We start from the raw sequence: 21,068 nt of genomic DNA, 5'->3' as shown, positions 1-21,068 counted from the left end.
CGCATGCACGAGCCTCACTGACCAACGCGCCACGTCATAACCAGTCGTCCAAGCGACCAGGACGGCCGGGACAGCAGCAGGACAGACGACGGACCCCGCTCTGAGTGCTGGCCGCTCCGGCTCGGTGTCCACGGCCGGAGGCCCGGCCTGCGGCCACCGGAGCAGAGTCCGGGACGGGGCAGAAAACACCCGTCCTGCAGCGAAGCCGGGGAGGCCGGAGGGGCCGTGGCCTCTTCACGCATGGACGCCGGCCCGTCTTTAGCACAGGGGCAGGGAGGGAGTCAAATGACTTTTAAAAGCTGTGACTCAGAGTCCAACTACTCAGTTTAAACTGCTCGCATTCCAGGGACGAGTCATCACAGCAGCAGGAATAACCACCTTGCTCGTCGCGGCCCCAGGACGTCTAGGAGGCGGCCGAGACGGACCATGTCCTGGACAAGAAAAGAGGAGTTGCGCGGGGAAAGAGCACCGCTCTGGCCACTTCTGTAAAGGACAGACAGGGCGCCACAGACGGGAGACGGACAGCTCAGGCTGGGGGCGGGCCAGGCAGGCCGGAGCCAGCGCTAGCATCAGCCAGCGCACTGTTTACGCCCCGTTGCTAAGGAAAACCTGGCGCTCCGGAGAAGGAGCCGCAGCACCGAGTGACGTCTGCCGCACGGCCCTGGTGACCCCGCACGGCTCTCACCCTCTGCCTGCCCCGTCACAGCCAGATGAGCCCGCTGGGGGCCGGAGTCCTCGGCAGCCCCCGGGCTGGCCTGGACGGCAGGGAGGGGAGGCAGGGGCCTGAGACGGAGGCGTGCCGCCCGCGCTCGGGGCCGCCGCCGGCCCCGGGGACCTGGGGGCTGGAGCCCTAGTCCTGCCCGGCGCCTACGCAGAGCTCCTTCGAGCGCACTGAGCTCTTCAGGAGAAGAAAGAAAAGGAGCTTTGGAATCCAAGGTCGAGCCCTTAAGAGTGATGCCCTGCTCCAGAGGCCCCGCCCTGGGCTCAGGTGGCAAAATCGCCCACTACCTAGTCCCGCACCGGGCCCTCGCCTGCTGTGGCCTGCAGGATGACAGCCGTCTCCACGAGCCTGCGTCACAGACGCCGTCCCCACAGCTGTAATGCTCACCCTTTATCACTCTGGAGAGTGGGAGAAAAAAGAATAAAAATGTCCACAACCCCCCAAAAAGTCCAGTGTTAAGATTTCACGCTATGATCTGGTCTCACAGCGTGACCCTCTGCACCTAGCGCCCGCCCACTCACCACCAGGTGTGCAGCGAACTCCCGGCAGAGCGCTGAGCCCGCGGTCTTGGCCGACAGGCGCGTGTGCGCCCGCTCAGCCCTCCCAGCAGGAGGGCCGGAGGTGCAGGCTGCATGGAGCCCCCCAGACACACTGCACGCAGAGGTCCCTCCGGAGCGGGCTCAGGTCTTGCTGGGGCCAGTGGCAAGGCCCATTTACGCGCAACGCCCGCGAGGCGCCTTCCTTGCTAGAGCCGTTTCCAGGGGCAGGGGCCACGCCGGTCTGCCTAGCACTGGCCGTCTGGGCTTGGCGCGGCGCCGGGCACGGCACTCAGCCACGTCCCAGGAAGGCCGGGCCCTGCCCTGCTGCCTCGGCACCATGCAGCGAGCTTCCCTTTCCTGGCATTCGTACGTTCAGCAAGCTCTAAACCCTTGCTCCGGCTGAGGCTTCTCTCCGCTCCAGAGACGTGTCCATGGATGACCGAGAGCCACGAAGGGCCCTGGTCCTCTGTGCCCAGTGCCCGTCGCGAAGCGGGGCCAGGGCCTGCCAGAGCCGTCGGAGCCGAGCGAGGAGGCGCGCAGCCCCAGCCAGGTCGGGCGCCGACGCGCAGCTCGGCACAGCCCAGGGCTCCGCCCCGAACCTCCCGGGGGCAACCGCAAGCCCGGCTGCCGGGGACGGCGCCGCTCCCACAAACAGGCCTCGCGCCCACTCCCGTGCCCCCGCCTCGCGGGCAGCCCGCAGGCGCAGCGGCACGCACCCACCTGCGGCTGCCCTTGGCTCCCACGGAGGCGTCCGTCCCCGGGGTGGAGAGCGGAGTGGCAGCGGTGACCCCGTTGGCGGCACTGGGCAGGGGGCGGTTGGTGATCACACACAGCGGGGTGCCGGAGGCGCTGCTGTCCGTGCTTCGCTCTGCGCTGGGGTCGGCCGGGGACTTGTGAGGAGCCCTGGAACCACACGGACGCGCGGGGGGGTCAGGCGCGCGCAGGACACGGCTGAGCTGACGAGCCGCGCGCCCAGACTGCTTGCTTTTCAAATTCTGAGCTCTTACGCCTTAGAACAATCGGTCAGATACCCTCTGCCTGAGGAGTTACATTTTATGAAGTTACTTTTTCCGACGTTAAAGTTTGTAGAGAACTAGCTGTGGCACGAGGCGGCGACGCACGACTCGTGAGCGGGCCGCCCCACACGTGCGGACGCCGAGGTCACCGACGCCACCGCCCGCACCGGCCCCGCAGTCCTGCAGGGGGTCCCTGGGGCAGTGCCCTCGGCCGGCAGGCGACGCCCTCGGGCGCGCAGAGGGTTTGCCAGACAGGCCGGCGGCTCTCTTCCCATCGCCCAGCTGCCCGACGGCCCGCCCTGGGGCTGCACGCGGCAGCCAGGGAGACGAGCCAGCGGGGTCCTCCACGTCCCCCCAGTACAGCCCCCAGCCGGCGAGCGGTACGGTTAGTCATTTACACGACAGCGAGATCTTTGTTTCTCAACAGAGACTGGAGCGCAGCCACGGGCTCTTCACCCGAAAGCTATCATTTGTGATGTCACAGCTCGTTGCTGTGGTAACAGAGACCCAAAATTGATGCTCACAGAGAGGGAAAAGCAGTGCACAGAACGAATGCCAAAAATCTGTTTTTTTCACCTACTCACAATTGCCGGAAATGCTTATAAATAGCTATAAGCTCACTTTCAAATAATCACATTACTAGAAAAAACTTGAAACAAATAATCAGATCATAAAAATCTAAATATGGTACCTAGATGCAAATGCAAAAGAATAGTTTCAAAGTGGTATCTACAGAGCATGAGCCACTTATCCAGACGTCATTAATGAGTAAGAAAAAAAGGTAAAATTTATGTTCATTTTTAATTGAAATAAATGCAGGCAAATAATTCCTCAGGCTTACAAGACGTCCATAGGAAGAACGAATAAAATTAGCCAGAAACAAAGCTATAAAAAGTTATACTGATCAAACCTTACCTGAAACTCTTCTCAGGTTAATGACCTGTTTAGGCCTCTGCAATTTCTCAGGTTGTGGAAAGGCCAAGAATCTGATTTCGTTCCACCACAGAACGAGGCCCCCGCTACCCCCGAGAGGCTCTCGCCTCACCGAGACGGGTCGGATGGAGCAGGGAGGCTCCGAAGCAAGGGGCCCGCGCTCCGGAGCCGTCGGGGCAAAGCTCCAGCCAACTCAAGCTCTCCGATCGCCATCTGTACGATGGGGATGACACCCGAGAGCGCGGGAGTCGGGACGCCCCAGCAGAGCCGCGTGCGCACGTCCGCGCGGCGCCCGGAACAGCGCGCGGACTCGGCGGAAACGGAACGCGGGAGACGCCAGCCGGGGCTCGGGCCGGTCGGGGCTCGGGGTCAGCCGGTGGCCGGGGCACGGGCTCGCCGCGCGGTTGGGGCGCGGCGGGTTCCGGCTCCCGCTCCCCCCGCAGGAGATGAGCACCACACCGCGCACGCCGGCCGGCGGGGCCTGGCGAGCCCGGCGATGCCGTGTGCGCCGAGGGGCTGGCTGCCCGCCCCCGCGCTCCACCTCCTCCTCGCCGGCAGACCCGCCTGCCACTGCGGGCTGAGCCCGCCCCTCCCGGGCGCCTTGGCTGCTGAGGCAGCCGGTGAGACACATGCAGAAAATTAGTGCTTTGGGGACCATACTCGGTTCCGAGCACCCCCTCTTTGCACACTGCCCCTCCTCCTCCTTCCTGCCTGGGGTGCGGCTGTGACGGCCAGGGCTCTGACGCACGGGGGCCCGCGTCTCCGGGCCCCCCGCCCCCCGACGCGGCAGCAGAGTGCTGGGCTGGCCTGAGGGAGGGGAGACAACGAGCCGCCACGAATCACTGCCCCGTGAGCCAGCGGGCGTTCTGGCCGGTGCCTGCCCCGACGCCCGGCACGGAACAGGGCTCGGCCAGCGGCGGCGCCTGTGCCCCTCCCCGTCCCGGTCCTCGTCAGGTAACCAGGTAACCAGGTAACCCCCTCGTGTGCCCGCTTCCTCGTCTGCGGGACGGCAGGCACGGGACGGCCACGGGGGCCTGACAGGGCTCTACATAGCTGTGCGGCCCGGTGCTAAGCCAACCACCACGCGCCGCCCTCCTGCCCAAGTAAGCGACCACCACCATTTCGGGACAGACCCGCGGCCGACAGGTGCCAGGCGGGCGCCTCCCGGGGTCGCGGCAGCGTCAGCAGCGCCAGCATCGCCGACGGCTTCCGTTTTCTCTGTGTCGGCTGCAGGCGCAAGGCCTCAAAAGAGTCCCTGTGCCACACCCCAGAGTGCAAGGCATCTGACCACACATACGAGACTCAACGCCACAGTTAAAACCACAGCTGAAGTCCTGCCGTGCGTCCACAGCGACGGCGGCCTGCGACCGTCAGATGCTAGCCGCCACCACGCTGCCCGGGAACGCAGGGAAGGCCGGCACGGCCCTCGTCCTCCCCCCGTGTCTCCAGCAAGATGCCCCTGCTCCTGGGCACTCTCGGGAGGCGGGCCTGGCTGCGCCTGCCGTCTTCTCAAAGACTGAACCCAGCGGTTCCTGCTCACGCTCACTGGGACTAGTGGGAATGAAGCGGGGGGTAGTTTCCGTGTGTGAGCTGCCACAACGGCGTGGCCTCTGGACTGCGATCACACTGGGAAGGTGAGTGCGGGTGACGGGGTGGGTGCCTGGACATGCGCCCTGCGGTTATTCACAAGCCCCGCAGGCAGGTGCGCACAAGTCACGCCAGGAGCGTCCTCACGAGATCATGGACACTCTCCTGCTCCTGCAGTGACAAATCGCACGTGTATCCAAATGACCGTAACTCAAGTGGCTCCAAAAGGCCTTACCTGCCATGCCGCACGGACGAGGGCAGGTCTGCACTGACGGGTGCAGGGCAAGAAGAGGCCGGTGGCACCTGCCGCCCCGAGAGGTAGCTGAACCAATGGCAACGGGCGAGGCAGCGGGAGATGCATTGCGACTGGCTGAAATGCAGGGACTTGTGGGGCCACTACTCCTAGCAAAGGAAGCACTGCAAAACAGCACACACCAGACCCTCAGGACGCGCCGCGCCCGCCGCGCCCGGCCCGTGCACTTAGCAGAGATGCAGAGCAGAGGGCTGTGCCAGCCGGGATGTGACCGGCCCCAGCTGGAGCTGCGGCGCTGCCGGCAAGCGGGCCTCCGTCAGTCCTCCAAAGAAGACAGGGCACGGCGGAGGGCAGGGGACAGGAAACGGGGGGCGGAGCGCGCGCCTGGGGGTGGGGCGGGAGGGAGGTACCCGGCAACAGAATCACTTTATTGAAAACCAACTCCCAACGAACCCGAGGCGAAAGGTCCTGCGCCCCAGATGCCCACCCGGTCCAGAAGCAGCCGCGCGGGGGCCGGGGCAGAACGAAGGTTTGGAGAGGATGGGACAGAGACTCAGCGCAGAAAAGTCGGGAGACCGAAGCAGTTCTGGAAAACGTGCCTTTGGGAGGATTTACAGCTTTAAGTAAAAGGCCGTGGTGTCTGGGAGACAAGACCGGTGCGAGCGGCCTCGACTGCAGCAGACTCCCGCCGGGGCGGGAATTTGTGAAAACCCTCTGGACTGCGGCAGCGATTGCACACTCGAGGGAGGGACCGAAACCAGCTCTGACGCCTTCTTGGGAAAGATGCGTTTAACTCGGTCAGAGCGAAGGAACCGGCGCCTGCAGACCGGAGAGGGACCGGCCACGGCAGCGGGCCGAGCGCCGCACAGCCCGGCGGCCGACGCCTGCTCGCACTTCCTCTTTAGACAGTGATGGCACGGGATTCTTTCCCTACGAAAAGTTCTTAAGACTTTGTAAAACCAGAACGGCCCAGGGTTATGGGAGACGAGCTCTGGGAATTCCAAGGGTGAAGCCTGTCTGTCCCCACCGAATGCTCACGTGACTCAGCCTGCTTCCCACGGCAGAGAGGCGCGCGGTCTCCCGGCTGTCGCCAGAGCTATGCCGAGTGGCACCCATCAAACCACAAGCCACTCACTCAACCACGTGCTGAGGACCGGATCATGAACATCAACAACACACTCCAAAATAACGAAGCACCCCAAAATGTAACGGCAGCTCCCTTTCTTAGAAAAGTCATCTTGGTCTCAGCTCCAACAAGGAGACGCAATGCACCTAGCTGGATTAACGCCTCGACGACAAACAGCCGATGGCCTCAGCTCACCAACGGCGCCGAGTCCACACGCTAAAGCTTCGGTGGGGCCGCTGGGCGGTGCTGGGCGCCTCCGAGGGCCCCCCTCGCAGGCGCAGGGCAGAGGGACACTGGGAGGCAGTGGCTGTGGGGTGCAGCTCACTGGTGCCCACGTTTCGACGTGGACCACCTGACGAGAGGCTTCTCATCGAGGGGGACTTAGGTTCGAGCCCACCACATGGCCTGTGGCCGGAGGTGCTTCTCGGGGAGGCAGCTGGTCCCCTGGCACACCTGTGGTGGGTGGGGCTGTGCATGGAGGCAGTGGAGGGTCAGGGTGGGACGGACAGAGCACAGAGTGAGGCATGGGGACCGGACCCCCCGGGTCAGCAGCACAGTTCAGACCGAAACACGAAGTGCATCTCAGAGCTAGTGACCCTGGCAGAGGCGCCGGTACGTGGCAGAGAAAGGAACTGCAGAAAAGGGTGCAGATGAGAGCGGGGGAAGCCATGTACCTTCTCTGCACCAAACTTGCGCGTTTCCCGTCTCGATGGATCTGAGGGCCGTTAAAGTCACAAAGAAAACACAGCTCAAGTCCCTGCGTTAGCAGCTGCAGCACGAGTCTTCCGTGCAGAGCGAGCTGCCCCTACCCCCACCCCCCTCCTGCAGTCCCCCCAGCCCCCCCAGGCAGCGTGAGGTGACAGAGCTGTCCGTTAGGGAGGGGGCGCTGCTCCCAGGTGGGGGGTCACAGGGGCTCCTGGCGGAGGACTCAGCGGGACTGAGAGAGGGGACAGGGGCCCAGGGCTGTCTGTGGTGAGAACCTGGAATTGGCTACTTTGACTCAGTTAAGAAAAGTAACTCATTCTAGTTTAAAATTAGTCAAGAGATTACGCCCGAGAATCTAAAAGCCATCCGTTTTAGATTCATCTCCATGGTGCTAGCTGGCTACAAAGGGCGCGTGACTGTGACCCGCACCCCAAGGCCAGGGTGGGGACCAGCGCCCGCCCTGAACCTCGCGCCGCGTACCTCTTCGGGTAGGCCGCCACGCAGGTGACCCGCACCCCAAGGCCAGGGTGGGGACCAGCGCCCGCCCTGAACCTCGCGCCGCGTACCTCTTCGGGTAGGCCGCCACGCAGGTGACCCGCACCCCAAGGCCAGGGTGGGGACAGCGCCCGCCCTGAACCTCGCGCCGCGTACCTCCTCAGGTGGGCCGACACGCAGGTGGGTGGCGCAGCCGTCTGCGGCGTCTCGCTCCCCTGCGCTCCGTCCCGCCACAGCTGCCGCGTGCAGGAGCCGCTCCTCACCAGGCTCACGGCCGATCCCCTGGGGGCAGAACAGGCCCGGACGCTGACTCCCCGCTGGCTGTGTCCGGCGCACGCCGCCAACCAGGAGGGGAGAGCCGGCCCAGCAGGCCAGCCCCGGCTGGAGAGCGGACGGCCGCGGGGCCCCTCCGGCCCAGATGCCACGTTCTGCACGGGCTGAGGGGAGCTCAGGGTGCCTGTCTGCTCTGTCACCAACGTCGAAGCCGAGTCATTTCAACGGGCACCAAACCCCATGCCAGACGTCTCTTAGCTACTCCGTCAGACGCCGTTCTGTCCCTCTGAAAAGCCTGCAGATCAGTCCGAGCAGCAGGACGCTCGTGAGCGAGCAGAGGAGGGGGCCGTGGACACGAGGGAGTCTGCCATGCTGGCGGATTTCGCCCGGGAAGGAGAGAGGACTCGCTGGAGGCCTCTTCAACGTCGGAAACGAAAAGGCACCAGGGAGGGCTGGGCAGGGTTTCCGGCCCCAACTGTCACCTCGGAGCCCCATGTCCCCCTGGGGCCCCAGAGCGGCCCCCAAGGTCAGTGTGTACACGGGCCCCCGGGGACTCGGTCAGGACGTGGGCTCCCGGCAGCCGGTGCGGCGGGGCCTGAGGTGCTGCCCCTGGGACCTGCATGGGGTGCTGGGAGGCCCGCGCCTGAGCGACAGGCTCCAGGCCGGCGTGCTGAGAGGCGGGGCCGCGTCTGTGGACGGTGACTGGGAACGTCACCTCCTCACGAATGAGAACGTGACCGAGTCGACTGAATGACGCTATTGGTGGCTGCCTGGGCGGGCAGGGACCAGTCTCCACCACGCCTGCTGGAGGCCTAGAGCGTCCCCCTTGGGGCCAGGGGCACGGCCCTGACGGTGCTGGCAACCCAGAGGCGGGGCCGGGGGTCTCCCAGCAGGAGCGCCAGGCGGACCCCGCGCCACGGAGCTGAGCGGCCGGAGAGAGTCACCTGTTCTCCTTCTCCTCGGTGTCACTCGTGCTGCCGGGCCTCCGTGGGGCGAGCGAGCCCAGACCGCTTCTGCTCTCTCTGTCCTGTAAAACCAGAGCGCGGCCGGCTCAGGGGGTGACCGCCGCCGTGACGCTCCGGGTGAGCAGCCCTCACACTCCGCCACGGCCTGCGTCACGAAGGGCACCTTCCCGGGCTTACTCCCGACTGACGCGGGGTCAGCCTGAGCACACGCCGCCGCGGGAACGTGTGGCCCTGAGCGCTGGCCCACCCGCCTCGCCAGGCCGGACTCCTGGGAGGACTCGGCCTTCACCTCAGAAGACGCCGCTGGGCCGGGCCAGAGTAGCCTCTGGGCCTCACCTAAGTCCTCACACTTCTGACCCGTTTTGTCCCCACAAGGCGGGTGAGAAAGGCCGTCAGGGAGGCTGGGAGCAGAGAGTCTGCCTTGGGCCAAGCACGTGGCGGCCGGCAGGCAGCTCCCTGGCTGGGCCCTCGGTGTGCAGGCCCCCTGGGGCCCTCTGGGGCCTGGGAAGTGTTCCCACTCGTGCAAGGAGATGGCCCTGGGCCCGCACGGCCTGCCGCACCTTTTCCCTGCCGTCCCCCAGTGCGGAGACCCGGGGGCTGGATGACGAGCGGGCCAGGGAGGCCCCTGGGGCCCTCGGAGCCACCTCGCTCAGCACGCCGTGGCTGCCGGTCTTCCTCAGTCCCAGTCGCCACGAGGAAGGAGACTCATCTGCAGGCTCCGCCGGCTTGTCCCCAAGGCTGGAGGGCTAAGAGGAAGGGAGCACGTGGGAAGGGAGAGGAAGAGGCCTGCTGGCCCCCACCCATCCGCCTTCTCCGCTCTGCAGTGCGGGAGCCACCGGGCACACAGGGACCCGTAAGTGCGCCCTTCGTCTCCGAGCCGGGAAGAGCCTGGTGGCAGGGCTGTGATGGCCGTGACTCCGAGGGGCAGGCATGGTCTGCTGTCTGTGTGCAGTGAGCACCGACCTCAGATGCCGCGGCCCGGGGCCCAGTCCCACACGTGACAACAGGCTGCCTCACCTCTCTGGGTCCCACACGCCCTCTGAGAAACGGCGGCAGACCGAGCCCCTCCCCAGACCACAGCGGACTGGAAAGCACGTGAGCCCCGCGTCAGCTGTCACTGACAGACGCGAAGGCCACGCCGCTCGGGGCTACTGGCCACGGCCAGGGAACCGCGAGCGTGGTCCGGCACGTGCGAGCATTCCGGATGTCACCGAGCAGCAAGATTAAAAAGAGACAGCGGCAGAGATCACAGAGCTGCCACCTTTGCAATGCACTAAGATGATCCCTACTTCCGTCAAGACTGGCGCATTCTAAAAACAAAAAAGTGGTAACCACAGAACAGAAAGCTTCGCGGGTGGCTTCGTTGTCTTTACTGCAGAAAACGGCACCGGCCGGGGTCGGCCCAGAGGCCGGGCCGGGGCACAGCTGGCCTGGAGAGGTCTCCCTGGCCGGGGGGGACCTCTTCCTGGTGTGCGGTGGCCGCGCGTGGTCCCCCTCCAGGCCCCGGGCCACCTTTACTGCGGGTACGGTGACGATGCCAAGGAAATGCTGCACCACTTGCCCACTTGCACTTAGATTTCCCCTTTTAACTGGTCGTTTCAGGCGCATCTTTACGTCCTGCTTCCAGCTCTGGGGGCCCGATCGCAGTAGCGCTTCACGAGTCACGTGACGCTGAGGGGCCATGCCTTTCCAAGCACTATTTTAGCAAAGTGGAATAAGCGTATGCTCACGTACGCACTTTTTCGATTTAGCGTCTTTTTTTAAAAAAAGACAGAAGCGGTGGCAGGACTGAGGGACCAGAGATGCGTGAGGGCAGGGGACGCCTCACAGTCACAGCGATGCTCCTGGAATGGGTGCCAGGCCCTGCCTGCCTCACGTCCGTGGTGGCACCAGCACCCCGCCCTTTCGTGAGGTACTGAGAAGATCGCTAAGTGTCTATAAAATCAGAGAGCGTTCGCACAGCTTCGTGCTGAAAAACTCAGCACAGTTCTAAACCCCAAAACAAACTTAAACGTTGCAGGGCAGGGTCACCACGACTGTCCCTGACGAGGTGCCTGCAGCCTCTCGGAGGCCTAGGTGGACAGCAGGAGCAGGTCCCACTGGCCCTTCAACAAGCCCCCACCAAGCTGTCCACCATCATGAACCAGAAGGGCTCCGCGGATAAAGGAGAGCGGCTGTCAGCTCCAATAGTGCTGGACGCCGGACGCCCTCCCGGCCCAGCCTGAGCTCGAAGCACCCTGACCGACGATTAAAGGAAAGACCGACCGACATGCCTCCTCTGGTCCCACAGTGCCCCATCCTGTGTAACCCGCCACACCGCAGCCAAGGCTGTTCGGCGGCGGGTTTGCAGTTCTGGGGGCCACGCCACAGACACAATGCCCATGTTCTTCCCACTCGCGAATTTGGACGCTGAAACTCTGTCCCCCAATGTGACTATTTGGAGGTAAGGTGGCTGTCTGTGAGCCAGGAAGAATCCTCACCAGAAACCGAACCTTGATCTTGGGTTTGCTGCCTCCAGAACTGAAAAAGAAAATTCTACTGTTTAAAGGCACCCCCAACCCCACGTGTGGGATTTTGTTACGCAGGACTGCGAGGAGTAACAATGTGTCCTTATCGTTTTGCAAGAATGTACCCTTAAGGCCTTTCTCACTAGATGTCACTGCAGTAGGGGGAACATGATATCCGAATTAACTCCCGAATACTCACTCTCCGGGCGGAAGAGGCAGAGACGTCCTGAGCCGGTGTGGCTACGGGCTCCGAGACACAGCTCTTGCTTTCGGAGCTGGAATGGTTGACGATGGCTTCTGGCTTTTTATCTGTTTAAGACGAGGGAGGCCACAAGGGCGCATGTGAAGATCTCATCTCTGTATCTGCTTCTCTGCTAACAAAACAGGTTATCTGAACAGATCACTGGGGCCACATAAAGCTTGACTTCACACCGAGAGGAAGCCTCCACTAATTGCCGCCATATGAAAATACACTCAGCAGTATTCCTGTCTTGGGGGGCTCAACACCAATCACCACGCATGTGACCGAAAACGTCCCCATCATGGATCAGATCACACACTCTGCAGCAGGTGTTGTATGAGCAATCTAGGCTGGCCGCAGAGACTCCTCCCGACACACAGCACCAAGAAGGCCAGAGGGAGTGAGATGGTGGAAGGTGTCGAAGGCCGGGTCCTAAGGTTTGGGGTTCGCGTTGCAGGCAAGGACGGAGTGGGGGCGGTAGTCACAGAAGGTTTCGGGATCGCAAGGCTGGGGTGTAATCAAAGGGTGCTGGGGTGTTTCACCCCCACAGCAACGAGGAGACTGGCATCTAGGAACAAGAGACCACAGGCCCGGGCATCCCAGGTACAATGACGAAGGCTCAGACAGGGAGCCCGCCCTCCTGACCCATTGGTGACACCGTGGTCTAGTGCAGCACTCGCCCAGACGTTAACCCAGGCAGCGCTGGAGGTCCGGGATGCGTGTGCGCTTGGCGCGTGACAAGCACACAGGGAAGGCGGATGCCCGCGCGCCGACATGTGGGGGCCGCTCGCCTGCCGAGTGGGGACCCAGCCCGCTCACCACCGGCGAGCCGGTGCCTACAGTCTCCACAGAACCGCGGGCCTCCAACCCCCTCTGGTGACCTTCGGTGAGACTCAGGGATGGAGACAGGAGGACAGGCAGTGCCCCCCCACGACGAGAGCCCCGAGCCGGCGAGGCCAGACCTCCCCGGAGCCAGGCCCAGAGAGCAGGGACTGTGGGTGCAGTGGTGGCAAGCTCGGAGGTGCACACACCACAACGAACTCGGGATCACCTTCCCCGGCACCGTCTCCTGCTCGAAGCAAGGCAGGCGTGGCCACACGTGCCTTGGCACCCCGAGTTCCGGGGTTTGGGCCTGCACACCCGCCGACCCAGGTGGCCTCGTGCCCAGAGCTGTGTGCGTGTGTGCCGTGGGTTGTGGGAGCACCGGACACATGGCCTAGCACAGCCCACTCTGCGGGGAGTGCTCACGTGTGAGCAGACGTCCCGTCTGAAAGCGGAGCCCGGTGCTGTGCTCCAGCCCGAGGCCCGCGGACTCTCTGACGGGCAGGCAGCGCCTCACACGTGGAGCGAGCCTATGAGGGCTGCATTACCTGCCTCCTGCTCGGGCTCGGACTCGGACGCCTCGTCTTCCCCCTCGTCCTCCTCCGAGCTGCAGCTGCTCGGCTCCTTGTCCCCGTCCTCTGCTCCGCGGGACTTGGAAGTCTCGTCCTCGTACAGCAGCTTCTCTTTGCTGAATCAGAGAGGACAGCTCAGAAACGACACACCACTTCTGAGCACGCAGTTGGTGCCGGGGGAGCAAGTCCCTGACCCTCTGAGCAGCGGCAGCCACAGAAACGGATTCAGACCCTCTGCGTCTGAGGCCCCTGAGTCCCTGGCTTCTGCAGACTAAGGTTTAGTGTCTGACTTCAGAGTGAGGCTGGAGGAGCTCTGGCCTGTTCAACACAGAAAGAAAGCAGGCTACGACTCTGGGTGACAATGGTGTGAATGAAAACAAACAGGAAGGCCGTGACCGTGAGCTGAGGGCCTGCGCCGGGCGGGAACCGTGCTGGCGCCGGGCGGTGGTCCCTGAGCTCTCGGCTCTTCCCGTTGGGGAAGCGCCAGGGACGAAGCCCTCTAAGCCCGAGAAAGAGAAGCGCTGGCAACGGCGTGCTCTCCTAGGCGTGAAGCATGCGCGCCCGGCCTCGGCTCTCCCGCCCCCAACACGCCACGGTTAGAGAGCACCTGGCAAAAGCGAACCGCGTCACGTATAAATCCTCACGCTCAGCACGTCACACGCACACACCCCGGCACCGGAGCTTGTGACAGTCCCCGAGCCCCAGGTGCCTACTCCTTAAAGAGTCCGCTCTGCACCCTGCCGTTCAGGTCTGCCTCGATGAGCCGGTTCCGCGTCTCCTTTTCACTCCGGAGCTGGAGAGAGAAGCGGGAGCACGGGTCAGCAGGGATGGGGCTGGCAGTGGCCCTCTCACCAGCAAGACGAGGCCCGCAGCAAAGGGCGAGGCCAGGGCCCCGACCCCCCGGCTGTGTCCACCTTCCAGAAGGCGAGGGCAGGTGGTGGCCGCCTGGGGCTTCCCCACAGCGAGCGACCTCCAGCGCCCACGGGGTCTGGGCTCAGCCTTCTGACAGACGGCTGACAGCCCTGAGGGGGCGGCGGCCCCTTCGGCCCACGGCACATTCACGAGGGCGCCCGCGGAGCCCACCCTGCAGCGCCGACGGTGACAGCAGCCACCGCGGCACCGTGGGACTCACCACACTCTGCTGCTTCTGCAGGGTCTCCAAGTGCTCCACAAGACCCTCGTCGGCCACCTCGAACGGCGTCTGGCCCTGCAGGGAAGATGGGATGACCGTGCAGCCTGGTCAGGGTGCCCTGTGGTGCGCCCCCCACACCTCGCCGCCAGCGGCCGCGGCCAGTCCGAGGAGCTGACGCTGCGGCAGGCGCCGCCACCCCGCGCACCGGAGAGCGCGGACGTGAGCCGCGCGCTGCGACCCGCACTGAGGACAGGCCCACGGCGCCCCCGTGCGCATGGCCTCGTGGCAAACCGCCACGTGAAATCTCTACCCGGACCAGTGCCACACGGCCCTCGCTGCTGTGACGCGCGCCGAGGCTGCAGGAGCCCGCCCCCCACGCCAGCAGACGGGCTGCGAGCGAGCCGGGGCTTGGGGCCGGCGGGAGGCGGGCGAGGACGTCCGAGGCGCTGGGCGGAGGTCCAGCCTTGTAAGTGGCTTCGAGTGAGGCCAGGTAACACGGTTTCAACCCCACCCGAGGGCCCCTGTCATCCTGACGTTTTTCTTTTTTTACAAAGTCTTTGGATTAAAAATGACGTAGGGTGGACGCGACTCCTCCGCAGCACAGATGGCCTGGGCTGCCCGGCGCCCACCTGTGTTCGGGGGGCACGAAACGCAGTCAGCGGCGAGGTCGGCGGGTTCCGTGTCGCACAGCAAACACCTCTGTGCAGGCAGCAGAGCGTGGGGAGCACCAGGGCTGCCGGCGACGTGTCCTCCCCAGGCCCCAGCGGCGAGCTGGGCCGCTTCACAGACACCCTGAGCCGTTGGTTCCAGGGCCCGGCCACTGAGTGCGCGGCCCTGGAGACGCCCAGGCCTACTCACCAGCTTGTTCCTCACGTCCATGTCACACAGCGCCTCTGCCAGGATGGAGCAGGCCTCCTTCACCCCCCAGTGCGCGGCGGCGTGGAGCGGGGTCCAGCCGTCGTGGTCCTGGACGTCCAGCTCATAGCCAGCCTGGATGAGCAGCCTGAGGAGGACCCCGACAGGACATTGAGATCCTCGATACCACACATTCCTGCCAGACACACCGTCACCCGATGGCCCCACGGGGATCGTGGGTGACCCTGCCCCGAGCTCCACGAGAGCCGGCCACAGGCACTGCTCAGCCGCCCTCTCCAGGAGGCCTTCCGTGTCACACCCCACAGGACAAGCGTGTACCGAGGGCACCCAGAGCCTAGTCCAAAGAGCCAATACTGCCACGAGGGCGAGGCGGTCCCCTGTCCCTCAGGGCAGGGTGACGCCTCACACGAGAATGTGACGGTCTCCGGGGACTGTCCTTGCCAGCCCCCTGCCGGCCTCCCGGGATGCCCTGGGTCTGTGGGGTCTCAAGGCCAAGTCTGCAGGAGCACAGGCTCCTCAAGCTGCGAAGCTCTGGCCCAACTGGCCCGGAGGGGGTCTGACTGCCGGGCCTCCCGGCGCCTCCCTAAGGGTGAGCGGGCACGAATGCCGCGCTCAGGTCCCCACCACGCTGCCAGAAACCCGTGCTGGGTGGCGCAGGAAGCCCTGCAGGTCTGGGAGAGCACGGAGCGTGTGTGGGTGTGAGGAGCCGCAACGGGGGGGCGGGGCCCCACGACTGCGAGCGTGCTCACCCCACTCTGGCTGCACACGGCACACGCACACTCCGGGTCTGTCGTTCAGCCAATGAGCCCCCAGGCCACGTGTGTCCAGAGGACCAAATGACCGGTGTGTCCTGCACTGCTGCCACAGAGGAGGCCGCAGGTGCGTGGCGTGAACCCCGGGCCACGGCGGGCGGCAGGAGGGGAGCCCGTCGCAAGCGCAGCCGGTGGAAGCCACAGCAGAGGACGGCACGGCACTGAGCGTGGCCGACAACCCCGGAGCCCCGCCGCCCGCGCCGCCCTGCGCCCCGCCGCCCGCTGGCACGGACGCCGCACCTGAGGACCTCGGAGTAGCCCTTGGCGGCTGCCACGTGCAGGGCAGTGGCCCCCGAGCGCGCCTGCCGGGCGTCCTCGATCCGCCCACTGTTGAGCCACTGCCGGGCGTCCTGCAGCATCTGCTGCTCTTCCTGCGCCCGCGACTGCTCCAGGTCGACCCCTGCAGGAGCGACACCGCGGTCACGAGGCTGTGCGGCGTGCCGGGCGCCTCCTCCGGGGGGGCCTCCTCCGGGGGGGCTGTGCAGCGTCCACGCAGGCGTCGGCGGTGTCCGCGGTCAGACCTGCAGGGCTGGTGTGAGGCGGGCCCTCGCGGGCGTGCCGAAAACTGCTCTCGAGTGCCAGAACACGCCGCCCCCGCTGGAGGCCCCTGACCCAGCCTCTGGGGACAGAGCGTGAGGAGGCGCGAGCGCCCCTCGTCTGAGTCGGCCCCCTCCCTGAGCCCCTACCGGAGTGCTTTCCGGGTGACGGGACCGAGGGCCGACTCGGAGGACCAGTGAACGCCCTTGCCACCTTCGGCCCCCGTCAAGGGCAAGGCCGTGGGCAGGGCTCGGCTGGGCCTCCAGCCCGGTCTCGTCCCTGCCCTGGGTTTCACGCCGCGCAGCAAGCCCAGGCCCAGGCGGCGCGCGTCGGGTCCTCGCCAGCTACGCCACAGGCGTCGGGCCGCAGAGCAGCGGAGACGGGGCTTGCGGTCTCCAGGCTCCTCTCGCGTGACCTACGCGGAGGACCTGCGATGCTGGTGGCGGACACCCCGTGCTGTGCGGAAGGCCCGGCCCCCTCCAGCCCCACGGCAAGGGGTGGCTCGCAGGGGCCGGCTGACACGCTGCCCTAGGGGCCCTGGCTCACCTTGCTTCTTCACTTGCTCCAGAAGAAGGTCCTTCATGGCGGGCTCCTCTGCAAGGTCCGAGGGGACTTCCCCCTCGCTGTTCACCACAGCCACGCTGGCTCCGCGGCTGAGGAAGTACCTGTGGGGACGGGGACGGTGTCAGCGCTCCCCCTGCCGCCCCGGCACCGGCTCCCGCGTGCGCACCCGAGGCTCAACACAGAGCGAGGCCTGGCTGGGGCGTCGGGTGCCCCAGCTACGGAGCTCCGCTCAGTGTCGAGCCCACTGGCCTCGACAACCAGGACCGGAGTGCCGACACACGGCCTCCTCTCACACTCAGACCCCCGGCCCCGCTTGCTCTGCCCCGGGCAGAGCGGGCACTGCCCAGACGGCACACCACGCAGCCCTGGGCACTCGCCCCAACCCCGAGCTCCAAACGTGGCTCCTTGCTCGACAGCACTGAGAGGCCCCCAGGAGAGTGGGAAAGAAGCGATTCTCGTGAGAAGTTTTCCAATGCCACGTGAGAGTGTGTCGAGTGCTGGGCACGAAAACAGGAAAACAGAGGCTGACATCTGCATGAATTTGCCTAACCACGCCTCCAGGGAGCACTCCCTCCCGCTGGCCCCGCCCCGAGAAATCTCCCGCACTCTAAGAGGGAGCCGAATTACTGAAGAAATGAACGGCAAATTCTACATGCTTAGCTCCTACATCAAAATACCATACTCGACCCTGAAGAAGAAGGGTTGGGTAACTGTAATACCTTACACGAGTCCTTTCTGGTTTTTAAAGCATTACACATAAAATTATACAGTGGTCTGGAACAGTTCTATGAAGCAGGCGATCCGTGTGCTGTTACCCCCACTTTGAAAGCATGGGGCTCACACGGTGGCAGGTGGCCAGGGGCAGGGTCCCCGTCCTTCCACGTCGACTCCCTGTCAGGGCCCTGAGAACCCCGCGAACGCTGGGAGCTCTGCCACACTGGGAACGTCGCGGGGGGATCCCGCGCAGACTTCGACTACTCGACGCTTCAGGAAACTTTCATCGTCTCTCCTCTGCCTAAGGTGCCACATTTTAGCCACGGCAGGAGTTTTGAAAAAGGGAACACGCGGCTACCGTATTAAGAGTTGGCCGAGGAGGAAGAACCGGCAAAGGTTGGATTAGACGTGTGCTGCTTCTGCGCACGGCCCCAGCGCGGCGGGCCCTCCTCCGCCGGTTTCTCCTGCCGGCCTGACGGCACACGCCTCACCTCCGGCGGCTCCTCCCTCGTCGGCCCAGGGGAAGACCCCTCGGTTCCAAGCAGCCCCACCCGCACTCACTGTGCTGAGCACCAGCCCATCAGCCCTTGACCCCCAAGTACCCGGCTCCTGGCTCTGGGTCCCCACCCACGGGCCGCGGGGACATCCAGCCCCCAGCCCCTGTAAACTCGGAAAGCCAATGACGCACAGCGGCCCGGAAATGCTGTGGGGCTTGCTGCACCCTGGACTGCAAGGAGCCGAACCCTCCACTGCTCCCTGACGCTCGCGGCTCAGCCCTGTTCCCTCGTCTGGACGAAACGCCCCCCGCTTCCTCCTCCCTCCCTTCCGGGAACGTCCATGGCCCTGGAGGCCCACCTGAGCCGGAGCCTGTCCTCCGGCCTCCCTCAACCCCGCCCCCTGCGGAGCCCTCCCCAGCCGCCTCCCAGCACTCGCTGTATCTCGATGCAGCCCTCGCCCATCAGGCTGAAAGCCACCTGAGGGCGACCACCGTGTGACCACACCGCGTCTGTCTGCCACTGTCTTTCCGCTGGGTGCTCGCACACATCGCCCCTGCCTGCTCTGCTGGCCTCCACCGCGGCCGCCTGGGCTCGCGGGCCCGCGCTGCCCCTGCTGACCACCCGGACTCACTCTGCGATGTTGAGGTGGCCGCAAGAGGCCGCTGCGTGGAGGGGCGTCCAGCCCTCGTTGTCCTGCCGGTCCACGTCGGCCCCGCTCTCCACCAGGAACCTCACCATGTCGAAGTTCTCGTCGATGCAGGCCTGCGGGGGAAGCGCGCTTGTTCACGCGGCACGTCCGCTGGGCTCCGGGCGCCGGCAGCCCAGCGGTTCCAACGGCACCTCAGTGCCCAGCCCGTGCGTAGTGTCCAGGGCACGCCGTCGAAGCTCTGTGCTGACGCGACCCCCGCGCCATCTCCACGCCTCCGCGGCTCAGCCGCGAGGCCGGTAATAATGCCGCTCAATCTCATCCGCAGCGCACAGTGGGGCTGGAGGCACCTTAGCACAGGGAGACCCGCACCACCCAAGGAGCCCGTGTTCACCGCGCGAAGTCCCGCCCCGTGTGCCCGGTGAGGACCGACCTTCCCGCACTGTGTGACCGCAGGCCTCTCCCCTCTCAGCGTTGACTCGGCACCGCACACGGCTTTTGTTCATGTGGGTTGTTACATATCAACGGGAACATTTAAAAACGTACTTATCGATTCATTTAAAATAGCAATAACCCATTACATATTAGTAGAAATCACAGATGTTAATCGAAATAACTACATACTTCCAAAAATAAAAAAAAGATAATGAGAAGTGTGGCGGTGTCTTCTTACATTTTTAGAAATTTCTTGATGTTCGGATTACTCTGTCGTGATGTATTATTTTTTATTAAAGCACATAAAGAAAACCTGGCCTCACGTAGACACGTATCTGGAGGGGGGAGAAGTATTCAACAGCCTGCTTGGATAGCTGTGGAAGTTCTTGTTGGGGACAAAACAAAACTCCTAACGCAGTCATGTCCTCACTGTGAATTGCACTGTGGAATCTGAAACCACACAGAGAATGTTTCACTCTGTGACATTAACGTCCAGTGGTCACCTTGCATTCGGATGAATCTTCTACCCACGTGCCACCTTCCAACACCGGCCCAGACTTGACCTGATGCTCTATGACATACGCCCCCCAACCTTCCGAGGCCGGGGTGTCCATGGCACTCCCAGGACTTGGCTCTAATGGCCATGCCGCCACCAGGTGGACTGTCAGAAGCCTCTGCTTTCAAGATCATCCTCTGCCCTTCAAAGATGACTGCCGCCAAATCCCAGAGGGCACGAAGTAGGCTGGGCCAGACCGGGGCCCCGCCTCCCGCCTCCCTCCCCCGCAGGGCCCTGTCTTCCTTCCCTGACCTCCCGACCTCCCGCACCCGTCACAGCCTTACTCCCGTCTGTCTATGAACCTCAAATCTGACCCAGCAGCTTTCCGAGAACACTGTGCGGCGTTTCAGAGAATGACCACGACAAGCTGGCCTAGTCCGCGGTGTGGGCTGCCAGCCGTCAGTCCTCAAAGAGTCACCTCAGAGGAAACAGGCGGCCAGGCACAGGCCCTTGAGGAGGGGGAGAACCCGCACTCGCCACTGTCCACGGCGGGCGGACGCCACCTGCCTCCCAGGCTTTGGTGAGGACTGGAGGGGCGCCTAGGGCCAGAGTGGCCGGCACTGGTGCTGCTCTTAAGTCACCGGTGTAACACAGAGCGACTCCCCAGGGAGAAGCGGGGCCTCGCTCAGCAGGACGGAGGCTGCTGGTTAGAACCGACGTCGCTGAACAGTGCGTTTGCTGCGTCCGACTCCGGGCGCTCCCGCCGCGTCCGGCAGCCTGCAGGTCCCTGCGCTCGAGGCGGTGTGAGGCAGACCGTGTGTGGCGCCAGCTGCAGGGACGGCCCTGGACAGTGGCCGCAAGCTGTGAGCACGCGCTCTTTCAAAAGACCTCAAGGAGGCAGCCTCTGCCCTGCTCAGGGACCAGCACGAAAGCCGCAGAGGAGAGATGGGCAGTCCCCGAGTGGCGACTAAATTTAGATGCCCTTCTGCTCCCCCCCCCCCACCCACAGCTGTGCGGTGACGCACCCGCGGCCGCGGACTCACCGTCCCAAGCCCACCTGGGCCGCGGAGCCCACCACTACGAGAGGGACGCCGACCCACACGGACAGTCTGCTCATCCCACACAGGCAAGGGGCCAGACCCGCTTCGGCGGTCACCCGGGACGTGGCCGGAGCCAGCCGTACAGTGAGCCCGACACCCACTTCCCTCTGCTGTGCGGCCCGAGGACACGCAGAACGGGCTCCGCAGCCGCTCCAAGCTCCCTCAGGGCGGGAGACAGGACCCCACTGCCCCCGAATCACTACTTAGTCCAGAGAGCGTCTGCAAACCCTGCCCGGTTTGACTCGAGGCTCCCTAGAGTGAGTGCGTCACCTCTCCCTGGCCATGACAAGCTCCCTCCAAGGAAAACACTGGGTTTTACCAATAAAAGGGCGTGAGCATGGCGAGATGTGCACTGTGCCGATGCTGCTCTCGCTCTACCAAAGGCTGAAGTGGCTGACGGCCTTTGGTGCCAGAGTTAAATCTGGGACTACAGAGGAGGCCTACAAAACAAAGCCTCCTCCGCTCCCAAAATAGCCTGCACCTGTCACCGCCACGGAGTGCCGC

General features: G+C 64.5%; 1 protein-coding gene across 8 annotated transcripts in view; it reads right to left on the bottom strand.

Moving 5' to 3' along the window:
- Positions 1-21,068, bottom strand: part of PPP1R12B (protein phosphatase 1 regulatory subunit 12B) — a 70,920-nt gene that overhangs the window by 37,936 nt on the left and 11,916 nt on the right. For 2 of the 8 annotated variants that reach the window (XM_036235530.1, XM_036235531.1), the window contains exons 2-13: positions 18,519-18,649; positions 16,659-16,777; positions 15,816-15,975; positions 14,746-14,890; positions 13,888-13,962; positions 13,469-13,548; positions 12,732-12,871; positions 11,320-11,429; positions 9,174-9,359; positions 8,593-8,675; positions 7,532-7,657; positions 1,981-2,163 (exon numbers count right to left, since the gene is read on the bottom strand). In XM_036235530.1, the coding sequence (XP_036091423.1) occupies positions 1,981-2,163; positions 7,532-7,657; positions 8,593-8,675; positions 9,174-9,359; positions 11,320-11,429; positions 12,732-12,871; positions 13,469-13,548; positions 13,888-13,962; positions 14,746-14,890; positions 15,816-15,975; positions 16,659-16,777; positions 18,519-18,649 (1,538 nt within the window). The other 6 variants (XM_036235532.1, XR_004955450.1, XR_004955449.1 and 3 more) reach the window with 6 other exon arrangements.

The sequence above is a fragment of the Rousettus aegyptiacus genome, unplaced genomic scaffold, assembly GCF_014176215.1.
Source record: "Rousettus aegyptiacus isolate mRouAeg1 unplaced genomic scaffold, mRouAeg1.p scaffold_m13_p_18, whole genome shotgun sequence".
Classification (NCBI taxonomy): domain Eukaryota; kingdom Metazoa; phylum Chordata; class Mammalia; order Chiroptera; family Pteropodidae; genus Rousettus; species Rousettus aegyptiacus.
Note: the sequence above shows the minus strand (reverse complement) of the source record. Positions and strands in the feature narration are given on the sequence as shown.